Source organism: Hyla sarda, chromosome 1 (genome assembly GCF_029499605.1).
Source record: "Hyla sarda isolate aHylSar1 chromosome 1, aHylSar1.hap1, whole genome shotgun sequence".
NCBI classification, from domain to species: Eukaryota; Metazoa; Chordata; class Amphibia; order Anura; family Hylidae; genus Hyla; species Hyla sarda.
Window position 1 is genome coordinate 245159536 of NC_079189.1, and position 26630 is coordinate 245186165.

The 26630-nt window shown below is 43.9% G+C and overlaps 1 protein-coding gene across 2 annotated transcripts in view; it reads left to right on the forward strand.

Moving 5' to 3' along the window:
* The first annotated feature begins 389 nt into the window (after positions 1 to 389).
* The window catches only part of SPPL2B (signal peptide peptidase like 2B), a 95453-nt gene continuing 69212 nt past the window's right edge, over positions 390 to 26630 (forward strand). Inside the window, exons 1-3 of one of the 2 annotated variants that reach the window (XM_056569886.1) lie at positions 390 to 597; positions 23128 to 23247; positions 25434 to 25616. In XM_056569886.1, coding sequence (XP_056425861.1) covers positions 550 to 597; positions 23128 to 23247; positions 25434 to 25616 — 351 coding nt within the window. In that variant the 5' untranslated portion in view covers positions 390 to 549. The remainder of the gene's footprint in view (positions 598 to 23127; positions 23248 to 25433; positions 25617 to 26630) is intronic. The other variant, XM_056569883.1, reaches the window with a different exon arrangement.

A 26630-nucleotide genomic window follows, 5' to 3' on the forward strand; every position in this document is an offset into this window, starting at 1 on the left:
GTCTCCAGCTGTTGCAAAACTACAACTCCCAGCATGCTCGGACAGCCTTCGGCTGTCCGGGCATGCTGGGAGTTGTAGTTTTACAACAGCTGGAGACGCCATGTTTGGAAAACACGGAGTTACAGAGTAAAATCTCTTTTTCCACACAGGGAGATTTGTGAGTTTTCCAAAATCAGAAGTGGATTCCTGCTGGAGCGGAAAGCTGTGTGTGAACCCCCCCCCCAGGAAAGCTCGTACAGCCCAGCTGGACTCATTATAGTCATAATGGATAAAGTGTACAGTGCATGGTTTCCCTGGTTGATCTTCCAAAACCCCGGCGATGACGTCAGCCCGGGGGCGGGGTCAACCGTTCGGTAGCTCCTCCCCCATAACTGACCGCTCCGTGATGTTGTATGCCCAATTGTTGTGACTCGGGGAAGGCGGGGTCACACGACAGGCGCTCACTGCGCATGTGCACAGCATGGCTCTGAGTACCAGCTGACTGACAGTCTTTTTTTTGTTGGTTCTGTGTGTGTCTTCCCAGGTCGGGGACACGGGCAGGAAGGAGACATGAAGGCGCCCATCGTTCTCCTGTCATGGATAGCCACAGTCACCCAGGTGAGAGCCGCCCGCCCTCTCTGCCCTATCTGTATGTACTGATACCGTGCCAGTGTTTCTGCTGGTATCTAGGTGTCTTGTTCAGTGTGCGGGTCCTGGCTTAGCATGTGTCCTTGTATGCTCCCTACCTGTGCATGCCCTTTCCGTGGTAAGCTGCTCCTGGGTGACCTGTGCCCTCCCTCTGGTTGGCATAATCTTTGCACCCCCTCCCCCTATAGCATTACCTCATATCACTCATCATATTCCTCCCTAGCCTTACACTCCATCCTCTGGCAGTCTCAGCCTCACTGCAGAGAGCTCTATGACAGTACAGGCAGATGACAGTGTATTCTAGACCCATGCAGAGGGTAGAAACAATGGCTAGTGCAATGACTAGCACAAGTGTACAGCAAAAACAGTAGCCTCAGGTCATCGCATGCCTATTAACTACACAAATTAAAGAAGCACTCTGGTTGCTATAGGCAACTGGTCAACATTTCATCTGTATAGGTCTTGATAAATCTCCCACCATAACTTTTTAATTTCTGCCCTATATTTAACCCTTAATGACTCCGCCCATTTTAACGTTTTCGTTTTTTCCTCCTCTCCTTCTAAAAAACCATAACTCTTTTATATTTTCATCCACAGACTAGTATGAGGGCTTGTTTTTTTGCGCGACCAGTTGTCCTTTGTAATGACATCACTCATTTTAACATGAAATGTATGGCGCAACCAAAAAAATACTATTTGTGTGGGGAGATTGATATGAAAACCACAATTTAGCAAATTTTGGAAGGTTTTGTTATCATGCTGTACACTTTACAGTAAAAATTACATGTTTTCTTTATTCTGTGGGTCCAAACGATTAAAATGATACCCATGATTACATAATTTTCTATTATTAAACAGCTTAAAATAAATCGCTAACTTTTTATCCAAAGTAGTGCGTTTTAACCCCTTAAGGACGCAGGGTTTTTCAGTTTTTGCACTTTAGTTTTTTCCTTCTTACCTTTTAAAAATCTGAATTTTTTTTTTTATGACCCCCTATAACTTATTTTTATTTTTCCACGTACAGGGCGGTATGAGGACTCATTTTTTGCGCAGTGATCGGAAGTTTTTATCGGTACCATTTTTGTTTTGATCAAACTTTTTGATCACTTTTTATTAATTTTTTTTAATGGTATAAAATGTTACCAAAAATAAGCTTTTTTTGGACTTTGGAATTTTTTTTACGTGTACACCATTGACCGTGCGGTTTAATTAACGATATATTTTTATAGTTCGGACATTTACGCACGCGGCGATCCCACATTTTTATTTTATTTACACTGTTTTATTTTTTTATGGGAAAAGGGGGGTGATTCAAACTTATTAGGGAAGGGGTTAAATGACCTTTATTAACACTTTTTTTTTATTTTTTTCCTTTTTTTTTATTTTGCAGTGTTATAGGTCCCATAGGGACCTATAACACTGCACACACTGATCTCTCATGCTGATCACTGGCATGTATTAACACGCCTGTGATCAGTGTTATCGGCGCTTGACTGCTCCTGCCTGGATCTCAGGCATGGAGCAGTCATTCGTCGATCGGACACCGAGGAGGCAGGTAAGGGCCCTCCCGGTGTCCTGCCAGCTGTTCGGGACGCCGCGATTTCACCTCGGCGGTCCCGAACAGCCCGACTGAGCAGCCGGGTTACTTTCATTTCAGACGCGGCGGTCAGCCTTGATTGCCGCGTCTGAAGGGTTAATACAGGGCATCAGTGATCGGGGATGTCCTGTATTAGCCGCGGGTCCCAGCCGTTGATAGCTGCCGGGACCGACCCGATATGACGTGGGGACACCGCGTCACCCCGCGGCATATCGCGCGGGTCGGCGGAGGACGTACATATACGTCCTTCGTCGTTAAGGGGTTAAATTCCCTCTATTCTGCTGACCTATAACTTTTTTCATTTTTCCGTATAAGCAGCGGTATGAGGGCTCATTTTTTGCGCCGTGATCTGTAATTTCTTTTGATACCACAATTTTGGATTTTTTTTTTAAATGTTCATGCCGTTCACCGTATAGGATAATTAATATATTTTAATAGTTCGGATATTTACGCACGCAGAGATAGCAAATATGTTTATAAAAAAAAAATAAAAAATTACACTTTTTAGAGGGAAAATGGGGGGAAAAACTGGCAATTTACATTTTTATTGGGGGAGGGGATTTTTCACAATTTTTTTTTTTACTTTTATTTTTTACTTACACTTTAATAGTCCCCATAGGGGACTATTCATAGCAATCATTTGATTGCTAATACTATTCAGTGCTATGCATAGGACATAGCACTGATCAGTATTATCGGCAATCTTCTGCTCGATCTCAGACCAGAGCAGGAGTCCCCGGGAGACGGACGGAGGAAGGTGAGGGGACCTCCGTCTGCCATCCGATTGTCCACATTAAAGGGGTACTCCGGTGCTTACACATCTTATCCCCTATCCAAAGGGGGACGCCCGTGATCCTGCACGCGGCACCCCGTTTGTAATCAGTCCCCGGAGCGTGCTCACTCCGGGACGGATTACGGTCGACCGCAGGGCCGGCGGCGGGACTCCCGCGATCAGGCATCTTATCCCCTATCCTTTGGATAGGGGATAAGATGTGTAAGCACCGGAGTACCCCTTTAAGTGCCGTACTTCTGGAGATGCCGGGATCTGTATTGATCATGGCATCTGAGGGGTTAATGGCAGATATCCGCACAATCTCGGATGTCCGCCATTACCGGCGGGTCGCTGGCTGCTATCAGCAGCCGGGACCTGCCCCGCATGACCCGAGCATCGCTCCAATGCTCGTGGTTATGTATAGGATGTAAATGTACATCTTGGTGCGTTAAGTACCAGCTCACCAGGACGTACATTTACGACCTGCGTCATTAAGGGGTTAAGCAAAGTGTGATACATAATAAATCTTTCATTGAGGACAGGAGGTGATGGTGGATTATGTACTTAGGGTATGGTCACACTGGAATTCCGCAAGTGAAATTACATGCAGTGAACATTACCATCAGTGTGAATGGGTCTTCAGCGAGACCCGTTCACACTGTGGAATTGTTCCGCGCAAAGAAAGAACATGATCATTCTTTGCGTGGAAGTCCATGAGCACTGCATAGTTGTCAATGTGACAGAGCACATTCATACCGCCGGCGGCCACCAGACGGAGTCTACGCACGCTGAATTCCGCAGTGTGAACAGTTCAGCAGTTTTCTGTTGTGATGGGTTTTCAGGTTTGAAGATTTTAAAGCGTGGAGTAGTGTCTGGTCTGTGGGTAGTTCCCACGCCACAGTTCCATTTCCTTTTGCATGGTTTTTGACTTTGACGTGACGTCCCATGCTTAGTACCTCGGCCCTTGATAAAGCCTGTTTGGCAAAATGTCAGGGAGATTCTATGTTTATGTTTTTATAAACTGTGGGGCATGGAGGAATCTTTATATGGGGATGAATGATACTGTATGAGTCTTTAGGGGAGATCCAGCACAACGAATATGTGCTGTAGCACTCTTGTACTGGACGGTGGCAATCCCTGATAGACTTATACTTGGTGACCCATTACCTTATACCAGTGGTCGGCAAGCAGCGGCTCGCGAGCCACATGCGGCTCTTTACACACTTTAATGCGGCTCTTCTGTGTGCCGGGCGCCCGCTCCCCTCCCTCCTCTCGGGCGGCGGCCCCAAAAGTCAGGACTCTGCAGCTATCCTCTGTAAGCGCGCGCCCTGTGTACTGCCCCGGCGGCTGGCTCCACACAGCTCCAGTCGGGTCATGTGGTATAGGGGGGGGCGTGACTTTCTGTGTAGCGTGGCGAGGCAGCATCCTCTCAAATCAGCAGCGTGTCATCCGGTAGGTGTAGCAATGGCCTGGCCTGCCTGCCTGCCTCTGGGGACTCCATTTCTGTGACAGAAAAAGGAAGGGTTGGGGGGGGAATGGAGGGGGGGAGGGGATGAATATGAACTATATACCTCTGGAACTTGGAAATGAGAGATGTTGGCAGGGCCAGGGAGAGACAAATGATAGGGGTGACTGATGGCCATCATGGAGGGGGGGGGGGATGATTATGAATTATGTAATCATATGAGAGATGTGAACAGGGCAAAAAGAAAGGGGTGACTGATGGCCATCATGGGAGGGGGGGGGATTATGAATTAAGTGTGCCTAACTATGGAAATGAGAGATGTGAACAGGGCAGGGTAAAAAGAAAATTGTGGGATTGACATAAAAAGGGTTGACGTAAAAAGGGGGGTGTGGACATAAAATTGCGGAATATCGTAATCTAGGAGCCAGCAAAATAAGTTAGTGGCCAGGTTCTGAGGTCAATATATAACAGTACCAGTGAGGACTATTTGAGTGTGTTTTCACATACTTTTATATGTAGTTTTTTTTTAGTTGTAGCTTGATTTTTTTATTTCATTTTATGTTGTCATTTTTTACTTTTATTCAACTTGACTGCAGAGCCAGTGCAATGTGTGCATGCCTGTTTTATTACTTTTACTTCTTGCCTACTGTTTGGGTGTATCCATCAAGGTGGAGAACCCTGCTTAAAATATCCATGATGAGCCCCACTAATTTTATAATACTATTTACACACATATAAGATGCCATATATGCGTCATCCACAGATAAATACCAGTGTGTCATCCACAGATCCCAATTTGTCAGGATGTAATTTTCTCTACATTGTAAGGCAAATTTTACGGAATTTAATGTTATCGATAAATAATATTGTTCTAAAGTTTTTGTTTTATTAGTTGTGTTATTTGTATCCTCCCGACCTACGTGGATACTTGCATGCAGAATATTCTCTATAAAAACTTATTGAAACTAAAAACAGTGTACCATCCTATGTATTTTCGGTTTTAAAAATGTGGCTCTCAAAATAAATTTCAATTGTGGTTTTGGCGAGATTTGGCTCAGTTGAAAAAAAAAAAAAAAAAAGGTTGCCCACCACTGCCTTATTCTAATAGAAAACAAACACTTGGATATCCGTGCATTACACACAATGTAAGACACATTTATTGGTGCACTTAGAGAACATTCTAATTAAAAATATTAGGAGGTCCCTAAGTAATTAGATCCTTGCAGAATAACTTTTGACCTATTGCTAGGATGTGTCAAAATGTTTTCAAATGACAGATACTCTTTAACCCCTTAAGGACCAAGGACGTACTGGTACGTCCTTGGTCCTGCTCCCCTGATATAACGCGGGGTTACACGATAACACCGCATCATATCATGGCGGGCCCGGCGTCATAGTGAAGCCGGGACCCGCCGCTAATAGCGCGCGGCGCTGCGCGCTATTAACCCTTTAGCCGCGTGCTCAGAGCTGAGCCGCTAAAACCGAAAGTGAAAGCTGCCGGTTAACTCAGTGGGCTGTTCGGGATAGCCGAGGCGAAATCGCGGCATCCCGAACAGCTTACAGGACCGCAGGATGGCCCCTACCTGCCTCCTCGCTGTCCGATCGCCGAATGACTGCTCAGTGCCTGAGATCCAGGCATGAGCAGTCAAGAGGCAGAATCGTCGATCACTGGTTTCCTTTGAGAAACCAGTGATCAATGATAAAAATCAGTGTGTGCAGTGTTATAGGTCCCTATGGGAGCTATAACATTGCAAAAAAAAAGTGAAAAAAAAAAAAGTGAATAAAGATCATTTAACCCCTCCCCTATTAAAAGTTTGAATCACCCCCCTTTTGCCATAAAAAAAAAAACAGTGTAAATAAAAATAAACATGTGGTATCACCGCGTGCGGAAATGTCCGAATTATAAAAATATATCATTAATTAAACCGCTCGGTCAATGGCGTGCGCGCAAAAAAAATTCCAAATTCCAAAATAGTGCATTTTTGGTCACTTTTTATATCATTTAAAAATGAATAAAAAGCGATCAATAAGTCCTATCATTGCAAAAATGATCACGGCGCAAAAAATGAGCCCTCATACCGCCCCATACACGGAAAAATTAAAAAGTTATAGGGGTCAGAAGATGACAATTTTAAACGTATTAATTTTCCTGCATGTAGTTATGATATTTTCCAGAAGTACCTATATAAGTACCTTTATATATACCTATATAAGTAGGGTATCATTTTAATCGTATGGACCTACAGAATAAAGATAAGGTGTCATTTTTACCGAAAAATGTACTACGTAAAAACGGAAGCCCCCAAAATTTACAAAACGGCGGTTTTTTTTTTTCAATTTTGTCGCACAATGATTTTTTTTTCCCGTTTCACCGTAGATTTTTGGGCAAAATGACTGACGTCATTACAAAGTAGAATTGGTGGCGCAAAAAATAAGCCATCATATGGATTTTTAGGTGCAAAATTGAAAGAGTTATGATTTTTTAAAGGCAAGGAGCAAAAAACGAAAATGCAAAAACTGAAAACCCCCCGGTCCTTAAGGGGTTAAAGGGGTACTCCGGTGGAAAACTTTTTTTTTTTTAATCAACTGGTGCCAGAAAGTTAAATTACTTCTATAAAAAAAAAATTAAATCCTTCCAGTACTTATAGGCTGCTGAATACTACGAAGGAACGTATTTTCTTTTTGGAACACAGAGCTCTCTGCTGACATCACGAACACGGTGCTCTCTGCTGACATCTCTGTCAATTTTAAGAACTGTCCAGAGTAGGAGAAAACCCCCATAGAAAACATATGCTGCTCTGGTCAGTTCCTAAAATGGACAGAGATGTCAGCAGAGAGCACTGTGCTCTTGATGTCAGCAGAGAGCTCTGTGTTCCAAAAGTTTTCCACCGGAGTACACCTTTTTAAAGTCATGGGATTCTGTGAGCTGTTCTTGCCCAAAAGTATACATTGAGAAGAGTAGTCGCCACAGGACAGAGCAGGCAAGGAAATGAGGTGGTTTTTGAGTGAGAAATACTGAGGTTGATAAGGTATGAGGAGATCCAGGAGAGGGCTTGGCCTGTAATACCTAAGTAGGAACTAGTCCAGTGTGTCGTAGGCTGGGTTCACATCACGTTTTTACCAATACGGGTCCGCATACGGCTGGGGGGAGCTAAAACGTTGCGCTCCCATATCCCTGCCGTATGCCGCTCGTATGTAATTCATTTCAATGAGCGGACCGGAGTCAGTGTTCCACTCCGGCCGGCTCATTATTGAAATTAATTACATGCGGGCGGCATACGGCAGGGATATGAGAGCGAAAGGTTTTAGATCCCCCCCCCCCCCAGCCGTATGCGGACCCTTTATTGGTAAAAATGTGATGTGAACCCAGCCTAAGGAAGAGAGATGATAGTTCAAACAGAAAGGGCACAGAGTGAGGGCCCATGCGCACTACAGAAATCCATGTAGAATTTTGTCACTGAATTCAATCAACAGATCTGCACTGCCTGGAATCAGGGTTCATTGTGGCAGAATTTACCACAGAAAATAACCCTAGACAATTGGTCAAACAAACACTTTAAACAGGAAGGGGATAATGTTTTTTTTTTTTCTTTTACACTTTATTAGTCCCCTTTTAGGAGGAATTATTATATTCCTCATACAGATCAATGTGGTTCCATAGAACCACATTGATCTGCGCTCGATTGATAAAGCCTGTTTCAGCCAGGCTTTATCAATGCGAGAGCTGGGACCTGCATAGGAGCAGAGGTAAGCCCTCCGGCTACCTCAGAAGTGGACCACCAGGGAATGTTTACAGGGTTCGTTATACCTCTGTCAGCTTTGAAAGCAGCGATCTAAAGGGTAATAGCCAGCCGTGGTGATCGCCGCATATCGGCTAATAATATTGGCCCTTAGCTACAAGAATCAGCTTAGGGCCGACCAGTAAGGCATAGTACACAGCATTAAATTCTTAGTATGAAATCTATAGCATTAGGTGAGCTTTTACATAGAGAAACTCACTGTTTAAAAGCTGCAGACTCTTGCCTGCTCCATACTCTGCAGCCCCCGGCTGAATTCAGTAGCCGGGGGCCGCCACTAATAGCCAGCATGCGGCAATCGCTGCGGCTGGCTAGCGGCGTATAAAGGGACATGGGAATGCTCCCTGGTGGGGTGGGTCGCCCCCCTCGCAGCGTGAAAGCGGGGGGGGGGGGTGCGGGGTTGGGGGGAGATCCACTATAGAGGTAGCCGGTGGGCTTACCTCTCTTCCCTTCTGTCCCGTGGCTCTGTCATTGCTAGAGCCTGGCTGGACTAGGCTCTATCAATGGAGAGCAGAGAACACAGATCAATGGAGTTCAATAGAACTTTATTGATCTGTATGAGGAATCTAATGATTCATCCTAAAAGTCAAATAGTGTGTTTAAAAAAAAAAAAAAAAAAAGTTTTACCTGTCCCGGTGTTTAAAACTGGGTAACTCCGTGACCCCGCTTCACACCGGGTCGGTCCCGGCTGCTATTGATACCCGGGACCCTGAGCTAATAGCGTGCGGCACAGATCGTTGTGCCGCGCACTATTAACCCTTCAGACGCTTTGAAAACGAAAGTAAAAGCTTCCCGGCAGCTCAGTCGGGCTGATCGGGACTATCGCTATAAAACTGCGAAGTCCCGATCAGCTAGGACGTGAGCGGAGGCCCCTTTACCTTTCTCCGTCGCGTCCGATCTGCGTTTGATTGCTCCAAGCCTGAGCTACAGGCTTGAGCAATCGAGCCCCTATTACGCTGATCCCTGCAAAGCTATGGCTTTGCAGGGATCAGGGTAAAAGATCAGTGTGTGCAATGTTATAGCCCCCTATGGGAGCTATAACGCTGCAAAAAAAAAAAAAAGTGAAAAAAAAAGTTAAGAAAGGTCATTTAACCCTTTCCCTAATAAAAGTTTGAATCACCCCCCTTTTCCGATAAAAAAAACTGTAAATAAAAAGAAACAAATGTGTTATTGCCTCATGCATAAATGTCCGAACTATAAAAATATATTGTTAATTAAACCGCACGATCAATGGCGTACGCGCAAAGTCCAAAATAGCGTATTTTTGGGCACTTTTTATATCCTAAAAAATGAATAAAAAGCGATCAAAAAGTCTGATCAATACAAAAATGGTACCGATAAAACTTGAGAACATGGCGCAAAAAATGAGCCCGCAGACCGGCCTGTATGCGGAAAAATAAAAAAAGTTATAGGGGTCAGAAGATGACCATTTTAAACGTATACATTTTCCTGCATGTAGTTATGATTTTTTTCAGAAGTACGACAGTATCCAACCTATACAAGTAGGGTATCATTTTAACCATATGGACCTACAGAATAAAGATAAGGTGCCATTTTTAACAAAAAATGTACTGCCTAGAAACGGAAGCCCCCCAAATTACAAAATGAAATTTTTTTCTTCAATTTTGTCGCACAATGAATTTTTTTTTCCGTTTCGCTGTAGATTTTTGGGTAAAATGACTGTCACTGCAAAGTAGAATTGGTGGCGCAAAAATAAGCCATCATATGGAATTTTATGTGCAAAATTGAAAGCGTTATAATTTTTAGAAGGTGGTGAGGAAAAAATGAAAATGCAAAAACGGAAAAATGCTGAGTCCTTAAGGGCTTAAAAGACACACGTTAACCCCTTCCATGTTAAAAGTTCAAATCACCTCCTTTTACTATAAAAATGTAAACATAATAATAATAAACATATTTAGTATAGCTGCGCTTGTAATTGTACGAACTATTAAAATATAACATTATGTATCCCATACGGTAAATTATGTAAATGTAAAAAAAAAAAATACCAAACCACAGAATTATTTTTATAATATCCCCCTCAAAAAAGTTCAGAATTTTAAAAAAATTTGTAAAACATGACGGAAACTATACAAATCTGGTATTGCTGTAATCGGGCCGATCATATCAAAACAACACGTTAGCTCAACCACAAGGTAAATGGTGTAGAAAAGAAAACCACCAAATTTGCTAAATTATCTTTTACTATTTTAATTTCACTTCACCAATTTTTTTATATATATGTTTTTTTGGTTCGGAGAATATGTTATTGAAAAATTAAAAGGTATCATTATAGTAGTTAGTTATCGCTATTATAGGGCGAGGAGGAAAAAATGAGAGCGTAAGGCTAAGTTTCCACTTGGTTTATTTTCTGGCAGTTTTTGGAATGCTGCCACTACAGTTTTTGAGCCAAAGTCAGAAGTGGATCCATGAGGGAGGAGAAGTGTAAGTCCTTTCTTTATATGTCCTATTCCTTTTGAATCCACTTCTGGCTTTGGCTCAAAAACTGCAGTGGCAGTATTCCAAAAACTGCCAGAAAAAAAGCCAAGTGGAAACTTAGCCGAAAAGCGAAAATTGGTCCAGACAAGTGGATCGTCATGAGGGACAAGTAGATTTTGCTCTGTTTTAGTCCCGTGGACAAGTAGTATTTTATCAAATTTCCACACCCCTGCCAGTAGATTTCCTTGCATGAAATCTGCGGCATATACACCATAAGTAAACATACCCTTAAAAAAAGAGAGAGATGCTAGTGGTTAGTACTTTGGAAAGATCTTCATTAGTAATGGTGTCAGATCAGGGTAGGGAAAAATCTGCATCAGAGTTTACTGTGTGAACCATGACATTAAAAACAGTGGAAGGGAAATCCACATAGTTTTGATGCACATATGTACAAAGCCTAATAGACATAAGGGGAGATTTATCAAAATCTTTGCAGGGGGAAAGTGGATCAGTTGCCCATAGCAACCGATCAGATTGCTTCTTTCATTTTTGAGAGGCCCTCTTAAAAATGAAAGGAGTGATCTGATTGGTTGCTATGGGCAACTGCTCCACTTTTCCTCTGTACAGGTTTTGATAAATTTTGCCCCAGAGTTCCTGTTACACTTTCTCAGAGTAGACTACTTTTTGTAGGAATACATTTAGGTCTGTATCACCATATTGTATGGATTTGTAATGGAGAATCTTTAAGCAAAGTACATACCTCTCTATGCCTCAAATTTTCATATGTAGACATTCATTATCTATGAGACTTAAATATATGTATGTTCCATTGCACACATTAGTCTAGAAATATTCTCTAGAAAACATTTTATATTTTAGTGCACAGAGTGCCAGTGGGTCACTAATATAGAACTATAGGAACTTGTTAGGTCACACATAGCAGAAGCAAAAACTGAGGTTTTCACAAATCTGCAGTAAATCCACAGCCGTTCTGCGGCAGAATATACGGTAAGTAGGTATAATAGGTGGAAGTTAAATGGCTGAAAACTGTTCCAGCAATAAGAAATTTGGCATGTTCACTAAAAAAACACTTAGTACGGTGCTGTACAGATGACTTTCATTACATTAAGTTAAACAGGATTGAATGTCCTAAGGCTCAGATCCAGCATTACATTCTGCTTTATTTCCCCTGATTTTCTTCATCAAGCAGGAGAGGGGTTTAGTCACATGGAAGCTTTGCCTTTCATTCAAAAAGCACATTGTTGACATGGAATTGTCACATCTGCAGCTTTATTGTTGTAAACATTGTGTTAGGGAGGACACCATAGCATAGTCCCCATGTCTGGGCTGTTACTGATCAGCACTATTCAGTGTGGCCATACAGACAGAGATTGAGTGGTTGCAGAAAACTGCCCAGCCATTGTATACATGTGCTACTGCTTATCATCAGTAAAGCTGACCATACACCTTAAAGAGAAACTGACAGGAGGATCACCCGAACTTACCTGAATATACAGGATTGTAGTGTGGGTAACCCTGTTTCCAACAATCTTAACCTGAGAAAAAAAAATATCCTTCGTAATGCATATATGCTTATTAAGGTAAAATAGCTATGGGGGGTGTTATCAAAGGTATGACACACATCACGTCTTCTTTCCCTTCCATTGCACATGCACCGCTACTCGCTACACCCGCCAAAAGAAGCTGTGACGCAAGTACAGACTTGGCACTTTATGCCACGTCCACATGAGGAGTAGGTGAATATTGATAAAGGGATGGGTTGGATAGGAGGCAGAGTGTGGCGTTATCATTGCTAAAACAACAATGATAATGCCCACATTGCTATTTAACATTCCATTCCTAATTAGTATATATATGCATTACTTAGGATTTCTGACAGAAACATTACTACAGTGCCCAGGAACCACAGAGATAAATGCTGAGCCTTCTCAATGTGTATGGCATTGCTATCATAGGCCTGCCAGACTCACCTATCTCAATATAGGCTACTTTAACACTAAGAAGTGTGAACATTTGGGGTATTTTTTTGGCATACCAGAAGTATGGGAAGCGCCCAGTTTAGAAGCAAATCCCCATAGCAAACCTCTTCTAAACTGGGCGTTTCCCGAGACAGGTGTCATCAGAGAGGATTTAGACAGATAAGAACAACCTTAACTTCAGAAGCTCATAAGTACTGAAAGGATTAAGATTTTTTTAGTAGAAGTTATTAACAAATCTGTTTAACTTTCTGGAGCCAGTTGAGATATATATATATATATATATATATATATATATCAAGTTTTTTTCCTGGAATACCCTTTAATATATTTCAAGATTTAACTTTTTAAGACATGACATAGTCCTTTTTACCACTTAAGGACCTAGGGCGTATGGATACGCCTTGACGTCCTGGTACTTAAGGACCCAGGGCGCGGCGGGGACCGGACCGGGGTGACTGCTGATATCAATCAGCAGGCACCCCGCGCAAATGCCCAGGGGGGTCATTAGACCGGAATATAAGGGAGATCACGGTTGTCTAAGACACCCACGATCCCCCTGTAGGCATAGGAGTGAGGTGGCAGTGGTGCCACCCCTCCTATCCCTGCTATTGGTCTGCTATTGATCGTCAGAGGCGACGACCAATAGGGGGCAGGGGGGTTAACTTTCGTTTTCCCCGTCCTGCCCACCCACAAAACGCGGGGCAGAACAGGGAACCGAAGGGGACCGGGCGCCGACGTCCACTTACCGATCCGGAGGCTGCGGCGACGGTGATCGGCGGGCGGCGTGACCTGCGTCAGAAGAGGACGGCTCCTGGGATCCTACGGAAGCCGGTAAGTTGATCTGGAGGGCTACAGTCTGAGACTGTGGTCTCTAAACTGTAGCCCTCCAGATGTTGCAAAACTACAACTCCCAGCATGCCCAGAGAGCTGTTTGGGCATGCTGGAATATGTAGTTTTGCAACAGCTGGAGGGCTGCAGTTTGAGACCACAGTCTCAGACTGTAGCCCTCCAGATCAACTTACCGGCTTCCGTAGGATCCCGGGAGCCGTCCTCTTCTGACGCAGGTCACGCCGCCCGCCGATCACCGTCGCCGCAGCCTCCGGATCGGTAAGTGGACGTCGGCGCCCGGTCCCCTTCGGTTCTCTAAACTATATCCCTCCAGATCTTGCAAAACTACAACTCCTAGCATGCCCACATAGCTGTTTGTTGTCTGGGCATGCTGGGAGTTGTAGTTTTGCAACATCTGGAGGTCCACAGTTTGGAGATTACTGTGCACTGGTCTAAAAACTGTAGCTCTCCAGATGTTGCAAAACTGCAAATCCCAGCATGCCCAGAAAGCAAACAGCTGTCTCTGCATGCTGGGAGTTGTAGTTGGGTGCCTCCAGCTGTTGCATAACTACATCTCCCAGCATGCCCTTCGGTGATTAGTACATGCTGGGAGTTGTAGTTTCTCAACAGCTGGAGGCACACTGCTTGGAAAATACTGAGTTAGGTAACAGAATCTAACTGAAGGTTTTCCAACCAGTGTGCCTCCAGCTGTTGCAAAAGTACAACTCCCAGCTTGCACGGTCTGTCAGTACATGCTGGGAGTTGTAGTTTTGAAACAGCTGGATGTTTGCCCCCCCCCCATGTGAATGAACAGGGTACATTCACACGGACAGGTTTACAGTAAATTTCCTGCTTCAAGTTTGGGCTGCGGCAAATTTTTCACCGCAGCGCAAACTCCTAGCGGGAAATTCACCGTAACCCACCAGTGCGAATGTACCATAAAAACACTACACTACACTAACACATAATAAAGGGTAAAACACTACATATACACCCCCTTACACTGTCTCCCCCCCCTCCCCCCAATAAAAATTTAAAACGTCTTATACGGCAGGGTTTCCAAAATAGAGCCTCCAGCTGTTGCAAAACAACAACTCCCAGCATTTCTGGACAGCCACTGACTGTCCAGGCATGCTGGGAGTTTAGCAACAGCTGGAGGCACCCTGTTTGGGAATCACTGGTGTAGAATACCCCTATGTCCACCCCTATGCAATCCCTAATTTAGTCCTCAAATGCGCATGGCGCTCTCTCACTTCGGAGCCCTGTCATATTTCAAGGAAACAGTTTAGGGCCAAATATGGGGTATCGCCGTACTCGGGAGAAATTGCACTACAAATTTTGGGGGTCTTTTTTTCCTTTTACCGCTTGTGAAAAGGAAAAGTTGGGGGCTACACCAGCCTGTTAGTGTAAAAAAAAGAAAATGTTTGCACTAACATGCTGGTGTTGCCCCATACTTTTTTATTTAAAATTTTTCATTTTCACAAGGGAAAATAGGAAAAACCCCCCCCAAATTTGTAACCTCATCTCTTCTGAGTAAGAACATACCCCATATGTGAATTTAAAGTGCTCTGCGGGCGAACTACAATGCTTAGAAGAGAAGGAGCGCCATTGGGATTTTGTAGAGAAAATTTGTCCGGAATTGAAGGCCACATGTGTTTACAAAGCCCCCATAGTGCCAGAACAATGGACACCCGACACATGTGGCCCAATTTTGGAAACTACACCCCTCAATGTAATAAGGGGTACATTGAGAATTTACGCCCCACAGGTGTCTGACAGATTTTTGGAACAGTGGTCCGTAAAAATGAAAAATTTTATTTTTCATTTGCACAGCCCACTGTTCCAAAGATCTGTGGGTTGTAAATACTCACTGCACCCCTTATTAAATTCTGTGAGGGATGTAGTTTCCAAAATGGGGTCACATGTGGGGGGTCCACTGCTCTGGCACCACGGGGGGCTTTGTAAACACACATGGGCCCCTGACTACCATTCCAAACGAATTCTCTTTCCAAAAGCTCAATGGCGCTCCTCCTCTTCTGAGCATTGTAGTTTGCCAGCAGAGCATTTTACGTCCTAACATGGGGTATTTCCATACTCAGAAGAAATGGGGTTACAAATTTTGGGGGTCATTTTCTCCTATTACCCCTTGTAAAAATGTAAAATTTAGGGGAAAAACTGCATTTCAGTAAAAAAACAAACATGTTTTTCATTTACACATCCAACTTTAACGAAAAGTCGTCAAACACCTGTGGGGTGTTAAGGCTCAGCGGACCCCTTGTTAAGTTCCTTGAGGGGTGTAGTTTCCAAAATAGTATGCCATGTGGGTATTTTTTGCTGTTCTGGCACCACAGGGGCTTCCTAAATGCGACATGCCCCCAAAAAACCATTTCAGCAAAAGTTGCTTTCAAAAAGCCAAATGTAACTCCTTCTCTTCTGAGCATTGTAGTTCGCCCGCAAAGCATTTTACGTCCTAACATGGGGTATTTCCATACTCAGAAGAGATGGGGTTACAAACTTGGGGGGGGGGCATTTTCTCCCATTACCCTTTGTAAAAATGTAATGGGAGAAAATGTAATTTGGGGGAAAAACTGCACTTTAGTGTGAATTTTTTTTTTTCCATTTACACATCCGATTTTAACGGAAAGTTGTCAAACACCTGTGGGGTGTTAAGGCTAACTGGACCCCTTGTTACGTGCCTTGAGGGGTGTAGTTTCCAAAATGGTATGCCATGTGGTGTTTTCTGCTGTTCTGGCACCATAGGGGCTTTCTAAATGTGACATGCCCCCCAAAAACCATTTCAGCAAAATTCACTCTCCAAAATCCCATTGTCGCTCTTTCCCTTCTGTGCCCTCTACTGCGCCTGCCGAACACTTGACATACACATATGAGGTATTTCCTTACTCGAGATAAATTGGGTTACAAATTTTGGGGGCTTTTTCTCCTATTACCACTTGTAAAAATTCAAAAACTGGGTCTACAAGAACATGCGAGTGTAAAAAATGAAGATTTTGAATTTTCTCCTTCACTTTGCTGCTATTCCTGTGAAACACCTAAATGGTTAACACACTTACTGAATGTCATTTTGAATACTTTGAGGGGTGCAGTTTTTATAATGGGGTCATTTGTGGCATATTTCTAATATGAAGGCCCTTCAAATCCACTTCAAACCTGAACTGGTCCCTGAAAAATTCCGATTTTGAAAATTTTGAGAAAAATTGGAAAATTGCTGCTGAACTTTGAAGCCCTCTGATGCCTTCCAAAAGTAAAAACATGTCAACTTTATGATGCAATCATAAAGTAGACATATTGTATATGTGAATCAATGTATAATTTATTTGGAATATCCATTTTCCTTATAAGCAGAGAGATTCAAAGTTAAAAAGTGCAACATTTTCAATTTTTTTTTCATCAAATTTTGGAATTTTTCACCAAGAAATGATGCAAGTATCGACAAAATTTTACCACTAACGAGGAGGCGTGGCCTGGACGCGCATGGTGGCGGTCGCATAATCCCTGTGCTCCGCTAGTCTCCGGCAATAGAGCGGCTCAAACCGGCTCACCTCGGCTAATTTAACTACCCTCGAACTTGCTAACTCCCGCTGCACCAGGTGTGTGATGGCTCGGACGAAAAAAGCCAAGAAGAGCCCACTGAAGCTCACCCAATTCTTCCCGGTGGCTGACTTACAAGATGGCGCGGGCGGCCTGCCAGCTGCGAGCGCAAGAACATCCCCAGAAGCCGGGAGCTCCCCTACCTCTATGAGCTCCGGTCATCCACGTGGACCTTCCTCCCCGAGTTCGGCGGGTTCGGTCTCCAGTGGCTCTACCTCCCGCTCTCCTCCGGCCTCACCTGACGCTGCCTGCTCCTCTCTCCGGCATCCCTCTGTTCCTACCGGTGGGTCCTCACCTAGCCCTTCCTCGCCCCTCACGGAGGCCACGCTAATGGCAGTTGCAGCAGACCTCACTTCCACCATCCAGAAAGAAATACGTGCTGCTGTCTCTAGTCTCCAAAAGGAACTCCACTCGCTTGGATCCCGCACTTCTCATGTGGAGAACAAGATGGGAGAACTTACCTCGGCCCACAATGCTGTAGTGGACAAGGTTTCCTCCCTCGAAGAAGAGATCGCGGCTATTAGGTCCAAGATGGCGGACATGGAGGATCGCTCCCGGAGGAACAACCTCCGCATTAGAGGAGTGCCGGAGGAGGTCAAAACGGAGGATTTGGCTGGCTTTGTGACGGACTACTTTGCCTTGCCTTGCTACCAAATGCATCTTCGCCAGATCTTCTTCTAGATCGAATCCACAGGCCACCCAAGCCGAAATCTGTCCCGCAAACGGCGCCGAGGGATGTCATTCTACGGGTGCACTTTTTTCATGTTAAGGAGAAGATTATGCTTGCAGCCAGGAACCCGCCTGCGCTGCCGACCAGGTTTGCTTCTCTCTCTATCTTTGCTGATCTCTCACTTGCTACCATGGCTAGACGACGAGAGTTTGCCAAAGGCACTAGCCTACTCAGAGCTAATGGAATCTCCTACAAATGGGGATTCCCCACCAAAATCATTGTCACCTACAGCGGATCTAAACACCTGGCTGCATCTCCTGAGGATCTGTTGGAGCTGTGCTCCAAGTGGCACCTCGCTGCCTCTTCACCTAATTCGCCACAGATTCCTGCGAAGGTCCCTACTGCGCCTCAACCATCTCCAGTGAAGATGACAGAAGACTGGACTGTGGTACAGTATGGAAAGCGGAAATCTTCTTAATTTTCTTCCAAATGCCATAGTTGGGGTGTAGTTCTTATATTGCCGGTCCGGCACATGTTAGATATAGGTATAGTTTCTCCTGTATCTCCCCCTAAATTGCTCTCTCCTGGAGTAATTTGTCACTCTGCATTTTACTTTACAGTTTGTGTCCTGTTGACACTTATATGGTATATGTCTGTTTACTTGTGGTTTTGCACAACCCTTCCACGAACACCCACAGTGTTGAGAACATATGTCCCTTTTTATTGTGACTTTACTGTCTATGTTAACCTCTTGCCCAGCGATCCGCCTCCCTCTCCGCCATGGTAATACAATTTGTCTCCCTTAATGTGAGGGGCCTGAATTCCCCCTTCAAACGATCGATGGTGTGGGCTGAAGCCAAACGCTTGCAGGCAGATTTACTCTGTCTGCAAGAAACCCGTTTACTGGAGGCTGATTCCACTCGTCTCCACCATAAAAATTACCCACATATTTTCTTCTCTCATGCACACCGGAAAAAAAGAGGTGTTGCGCTTGCTATCAGAGATTCTATTGCAGTCTCAGATGTGAGAGTGGAGGCGGATGAGGGCGGCAGGTATTTGATCCTACATTGTCTACTTAACCTAATTAAGTATTCTATTGTTGTTATCTATGCACCCAATACTAAACAACATGCTTTCATCAAACATGTCCTGTCCAGGGTGGCGAGGTCATCTCCAGCTGACCGTTTACTAGTTGTGGGTGATTTTAATGTCACCCTATGGCCCTCTATGGATTCTACTTCCCCCACACATCTTACTGAGCCCACGCCTATTTTCCGAACGATCTCAGACAGAAGCCTATTTGATGTCTGGAGGATACAGCACCCTGGTGAGCGCGATTTTTCCTTTTTTTTCTCACCCACACAGTTCCTACTCTAGAATTGATTTCTTCCTAGTTACTGACCCCCTTTTGCAATCTATCTCCACATCGCAGATCCATAATATTACATGGTCGGACCATGCCCCTGTATCCATCACTGTAGAAGAGTCATACCCTACCCGCCGATCATTATTATGGAGAGCCAAACCATATATCCTCCAACACCCCACATACCAACCTGTTATGCGCTCCAACATGGAATCCTTCTTTTCTATCAACAAGGGCTCTGTATCTTCTGAGGCGGTTTTGTGGTGTGCCTTTAAGGCCAACGTTAGGGGTACTTTAATCAGCCAATCAGCTCACCATACCAAACAGATTAACGCCAAACGGCTTTCCCTCCAACAGGACCTCGCCACCCTGCACAGACAAAATAAGATATCTCCCTCACAAAGCATACAATCGCGCATATCTGCGCTGAATACTGAACTTCATTCCCTAGACCTACACAGATTCGACCTGGCGCTACGTCGTCTGCAACTTCAGACATACTGGCTTGCCAATAAACCGGGGAAAGTTTTAGCTAGGCAAATTAAGGTGAGAGCTGCCAAGAGCCGCATTCCTTTCTTATCCTTACCTGATGACACGAAAGTTTTTGACCCCCAATCCATTGCCAATGCTTTTGCTTCCTACTACTCTTCCCTATACAATCTCACTTCTGACCCCTCCTCAACGGTACCTACCCCTCACTCCATTTCTTCCTTTCTATCCTCAGTTTCCTTGCCTTCTCTGTCTCCGGAGGCGATCTCCTCTCTGACCTTACCTTTTTCATCCTTAGAGGTTTCAAAGGCAATCGGAACATTGAAGGGAGCAAAGTCACCAGGCCCCGATGGGCTGGTGAATGAATTTTTTAAAATACACGCTGACACATTAATACCTAATTTGACAGATCTCTTTAACGATATGGCTCAAACAGGCCGGATTCCACCTGAGATGCTAGAAGCGACCATAGTCACCCTCCCCAAGCCAGGGAAGCCACCTACATCACCCCCCAACTTTAGACCGATCTCTCTTTTGAATTGTGATCTCAAACTATATTCCAAATTGTGGGCGATTCGCCTTTCGGCTGTCCTCCCATCCCTAATCCACGCCGATCAGGTGGGGTTTGTCAAGGGCCGTCAGTCCTCCGATGGCACTAGGCGGTTTCTTAACATCATTAACATTGCATGCCGTGGTCGGACGCCTTCTCTTCTCCTTTCTTTGGATGCGGAGAAGGCGTTCGACCGGGTGCATTGGGGTTATCTCCGGGAGGTCCTCACCAAGTTTGGTTTTCCCCCTCCCCTTATTACCAGTCTGATGGCGTTGTATTCCTCGCCATCCGCCAAAGTATTTTCATCCAACGCTCTATCCTCCTCATTTACCATATCGAATGGGACTAGGCAGGGATGTCCCCTATCCCCCATTCTCTTTACTCTGGTTATGGAACCCTTTGCGGAACATCTCAGGTGCAATACTGGTTTTACCGGCATAACTGTTGGCAGCGAAGAGCACAAAATTGGGCTGTTCGCGGATGATGTCCTGATTGCCTTGTCCTCTCCCCTACAATCTTTACCCAATGTCTTAAACCTTATCTCTCTCTTCAGTGCAGCCAGTCTTTATAAACTTAATTCCACCAAATCAACCGTTCTACCCCTTTTTCTGTCTCACTCTGATACTACACTGCTTAAATCTAGGTACCCTCTTCAGTGGGCTACTGAGGGCATTACATACCTAGGGGTTCTTCTTACGCCTTCCTTGTCCTCACTTGTTTCCTCTAATCTCTCTGCTTTGACCTCTACCCTCTCTTCTGAAATCAAACGCCTCTCTCATATCCAGCTCTCTTGGTTTGGACGCATAGCAGTTTCCAAAATGTTTCTTCTACCCAACATTCTGTATCTCTTCCGCAACTTACCTGTTACCTTTCCTGTCCCTGCTATTAAAAGACTCCAATCCTTACTTATGCATTTTATCTGGCACAATGGTAGGGCGAGAGTTGCGGCCAAGTTATTGTTCCTTCCGACTAAATTTGGGGGCTTGGGGTGACCTGATCTAATCAATTATTACAGAGCTTCCCACTTGGTGAGTCTCAAGCAGTGGTGGAGGAGAGATACAGATGCCCGGTGGCTTCCAATGGAAGCGGCTATTGCTAAAGTCACGTCTCTACAGCATTTACTTTGGAGAGTGGCCATCCTTAAAACTCCCCTATCTTCTCCCAGCCCTACCATTTCTGCCTGTCTCCACATCTGGAACTTTGCACTCTCTTCTGGGGTCCTTTCCCCTTGTACCCTCCCCTCAACTCCCTTCTCTGTTATACAACATCTTCTTCCTCACATTGATTTCACTAACTGGACGAATGGGGGGGTCAAAAACTTAGGTGATATATGCTCTTCTACCTCTTTACTCCCCTTCTCAACATTTGCCCCTAAATATCGCATACCCCATACTGACTTTTACAAGTTCCTCCAGCTGCGGCACTTTATCTCCTCCCATTCTTGGCCCTCGGGAGCAGGTGATAAGATATACACTTTTTACTTTTCCGACACCGCAGGGATTAAAGGTGGAGTGTCTAAAGCATATAAACACTTACAATTACTACCAGCCTCTGACACCCATCCCTTTCAACTAATGTGGGAGGGAGACTTGGGTGGGGATATTTCGGGGGACCAATGGCTATCCCTATATTCTCTCCCATTTAAGCTCTCTAAGTGCACCAACCATGTTGAATCTGCCCGAAAACTGTTATACCGTTGGTATTACACCCCGGAACGACTGTCTAAGATATACCCTGGAACAGACCCTACCTGCTGGAGATGTGGCGCTCAAGTGGGGACCTTCCTACATGTTTGGTGGACATGCAGTGCCTTAACGCTCTTCTGGTCTAGAGTTCACCACCTACTCCATGATGTTCTGGACGTTGCTATCCAATGGGGCCCAGACTTTGCTCTGCTCTCCAATCACATTATTGACCTCCCTATTCAATGCAAAACTATCGCATTTCACATTCTTGCAGCTGCTCGTCTTCTTATTGCATCTTCATGGAAGTCCAAACATGCTCCGGACTTTGCCCAGTTGCGGGCCAAGATAACATATGCCTGTGAAATGGAGAGAATGATAGCACGCAGACAGGGCAAGGAACAGTCCTTTATTCATTTGTGGGACAGATGGCTGCGATATATTGCCCGTAACCAATCAGCAGCTCAATGAAGAAATACCCAATTTCCGCCTTGCTTTATGATTTTATTTTATTTACTTTGTTCCTTTTATCCCTATTTTTCTTTTACTAGGTCGTGTTCTCTTACTAAGGACCCTCTCAGTTAGTTGATCACTAAACATGCTCCTGGGTTCGACATTGTCGGCTACCACTTACCTACGGTTCGTGTTGACATTTGTGACAAAACATTTAATCTAAGGGTTGTGCTCCTTCTCCTCCCTCCTCCCTTCCTCCCCATGTCGGTATCCCCTGTTTGCTTCTTTCCTCTCCCTCTCTCCCTTACCTAAATTTGATAGGTTGTACTGTAATCTGTGAGGTCACCCGACCGCATGTTATGCTTACTTGTGCCTTATATACCTGTAAAACCTGATAAATAAAGTTTTGAAAAAAAAAAAGAAAGAGGTATGAAACCTCGAAACGTGTCTGACACAAGCAAATAAAAGAACCTTTGGATTTTTACCAGCAAAAAAAAAAAAAAAAAATTTACCACTAACATAAAGTAGAATATGTCACAAAAAAACAATCTCGGAGGAATCAGAATGAAAGGTAAAAGCATCCCAGAGTTATTAATGCTTGAAGTGACAGTGGTCAGATGTTCAAAAAATGGCCGGGTCCTTAAGGTATATTTGGGCTGGGTCCTTAAGGGGTTAAAGGCCAACTCCGCCCTACATTGAAAGTTTGGAAGACACGAAATTTGTCTGAAATGCTAGTTTGTATCATGTTTTTCTTACATTTACCATTTATGTTATCTTTTCCAGGTGCTTTGTGAATATGGCATGGTTCATGTTACATCAGATAAAAGTGCAGGCAGTGCCAAAGATTACTGTATTCTTTTCAACTCAGACTGGGCCCACCTGCCTCATGACCTTACCAAAGCTGTGAGTAAATCTTCCGTACTTACACATAATGGCAATAAGATTAAAGGGGTAAATAACAAATTTACAACTTACCTTCCACCCCCAAACGCTGAAGAAACCCTTGTGCCAGAGAACTTCTTGGCTTTTATGGTAAATGTATTCATAGGATTACTCAAAGGAGGCCTGAAGAGTTTGATTAGTTCTCTATTTTGGCACAGACTTCCCTGTTTATTACTGAGGAATACAATAAGAAAAATATACTGTGTCAATAACCAGCTAATAAATACATTGGTAACTGAATTTACTGCACTGAAATATACATCATGTAGGTGGCTAATGGGGCACAGGATATAAATTTCCATGGTAGAGCTTCTTGAAGTAGGGGTTAGGGTTATAGCTGCAGAAAAGTCTATGGAGAGAGAGAGACACACACCGAGGCAGACAGAATGATGATAGTAAGTATTATATTTCACCCCAGCACTTGATTCACAGCTTAGACTACCGTATTTAGTGCTGCTGCTTCTTAGTGTATATGGAGACATAGAAGAGCAGGATCCCCTCTTCTGTGTGCTGGAGTAATAGTGCTGCTCCTCATGTACACACACAGGACAGCTTCTGTGGAAAAGTTACCTAAAGCTGGATTGTTTCCATCACATATATTTGTGACATAACCACAGAATATGCCATAAATGTTTGATAAATATGGATTAGACCTGCACCTATGTTTAGACTGGGGCTTCCCTATCTAGTTGACAGGGCTGCTGCTTAAATGAAAACTGTCAGAAGTTTCATTCTGCCTTAACCACAAGCAGCAAGGCCAGACTCTCTTTTTACTGATGTTTAGAACTTACTCTATATTACTGCAGTGTTAAAAAAAAAAAAAAAAAAAAAAAAAAAATCAGTTTCAAAACTGGGAACAGGGCTTCAAGTCACTGAGGTGGTCCCTGGCAGCATCCTCCCACCCTGCCTGGCCTGATTGATAGATTTCTTTCTATACACACATTGGGAGTAGATGTGTCCTTCAGTCTGGTGGAGCAGGTAAAAGCTGCCTGGGACTACACCATTGCATTGGAGCCCTGTTCCTGGCTCGTTTTTAAATTGTGATTTATCTAAAACACTGCAGTATTTTAGAGCCAGTCATAGACCTCTGTAATATGTGAGCCTGATCCTTTTTCTTGCTGCCCCTGGTTTAGTTAGCATGAAACAAATGACAAGTTTAAAGGAGATATTCACAGGATACAGCATAACTAGCTAACTGGTGAGGGTTTGATAGTTAAAACCCCTACCAGTCCTAAGAACTGAGGACCACTCTCAGTAATATTTGGAAGCCCCACAATGAATGAATGGAGCTCTGGCCACAAATTCTCACTGCCACGGCCATTTTTTTTTTTTTTTTTTGGGGAGGGGGGAGGGGATTTATTGGATTATGCAGTCAGGGGGTGTGTATAGGCACACACGCCTATCAGTGTAAAATATTCAAACCCCTCTGACTGTATGATCATCTAATATTCACTCCCATTAGTGAAATTAACGGCCATCTGGCTATTCTCTGAATTGTCAGAACAAACTATAAACCCACATGTAGTGTCATTGGGGGAGATTTATCAAAACCTGTGCAGAGGAAAAGTTGTCCAGTTGCCCATAGCAACCAATCAGATCGCTTCTTTCATTTTTCACAGGCCTTCATGAAAATGAAAGAAGCAAGCTGATTGGTTGCTATGGGCAACTGGACAACTTTTCCTCTGCACAGGTTTTGATAAATCTCCCCCATTGTATCACTAAACATGGTCTAAGTTATAAAAAATAAATTAAATAAATAAATAATTAGAAAGTGCAACTGTCAAGTAGGATAGATTTGTTAAGATGCATGCACATTGCATTAGGGCTTAGCAAGTCTGTTCCAACCATATCCGTGTTTAAATACTATTACTAGCATTCATAAAACCAGATTTTGTATCGTGGCCAGGAGTTGTCGAGGCTGGCACAGGGTCCGCTATGCTCTGGCCGAGCCGTGTGCCCATAAACAATGTGATGTAGTCGGAGAAAGGCAGAGCAGAAGTTAGTGGACCCCACCTCTCCTACTGTTTGACGACTCCTTTCCAGGATACAAAAGCTGGTTTAAAAAAAACTACCTACCGTGAGTTAGAAAAAAAAATGGTGATATAACTCAAAGGCTTAAATACTATCTCTGACCTTTTTCTTTTTAGGCCTTGCTCCATCTTCAAGATCAGACCACATCTGTGCTGTGTTCTCCTGCTGATGTTCCCGAAGGTGGATTCAGTAACAGTATTCCAATGGTAATGAGAGGAAATTGTACTTTCTATGAAAAGGTACGACTGGCACAGATCAATGGTGCTCGAGGATTGCTGATCGTCAGTCGGGAGAGGCTGGTGAGTGGTTTTTGAATAACCAATCCTTTGGATATTTTAAATAATTCTTTGTTGTCTTTTATTCTAACTCAAAGGAACTTAAAGAAAACTGTCAGCCTGATAACCCACTCTAAACCCAAAACACTGGGTCATAGAGTGGGTGACCAGGAGTCCAACGTGGGGTCACTTAATTTTGTCCAGTAGGTCCTGAGTTATTGGCTGCCAAAATCCCGCTGCTCAATTAACTGAATTGTGCACAGGAGGCGGGGCCTCACCGACTGGCTGCCCCTGCCTCCATCTGTCACCTCCTAATGCTGCCCCCGTAATAAGCATAGTCATTGGAAGAAACACTTGTGCACTGCTGCTCTGCAGAGCGTTTGCAGCAGTTACAGCTCTCACATCATCAGGACGTGAGAGCTGTATGTATTCTTACAGCGTGTGCGCTCTACCAACAGAGCGCAGCGCTCATGTGACTGGTGACTCGCGTCACTAGGACGTGGGGTGGCTGAAAAAAAATATGCTAATTATGGGGGCAGCATTAGGAGCTGACAGACGGAGGCAGGGACAGCCAGCCAGCTAGGCCTGCCTCCTGTGTGCAATTCAATAAATTGAGCAGGGGGTTTTCTCAAGACCTACTGGAAAAAATTAAGTGACCCCTCGTTGGACTCCTTGTCACCCACTCTGTAACCCATTGTTTTGGGTTAAGAGTGGGTAATCAGGCAGACAGTTTTCCTTTAATTATGGGCTCATACTTAATCAGATCCTGTTGATCAAAAACCAAAACAGTATACCGTATATACAAAACAATACACATGACAATTATTTAATACACATTGGTAACAATATACTGTAATAAATTAGAATATCTTCTGCTACTCTTATTATTTGTAGAGACTTATTTCATGAACTAGAGTAGTAACTATTGTGGGTTATACAAATTTTTTAGACAATAAATATTTTATACTTATGTTTCATTCACATCTGTTTATAACATTAGTTGCAAACTCTGTTGTATTTGACAGGAATATTAGGACT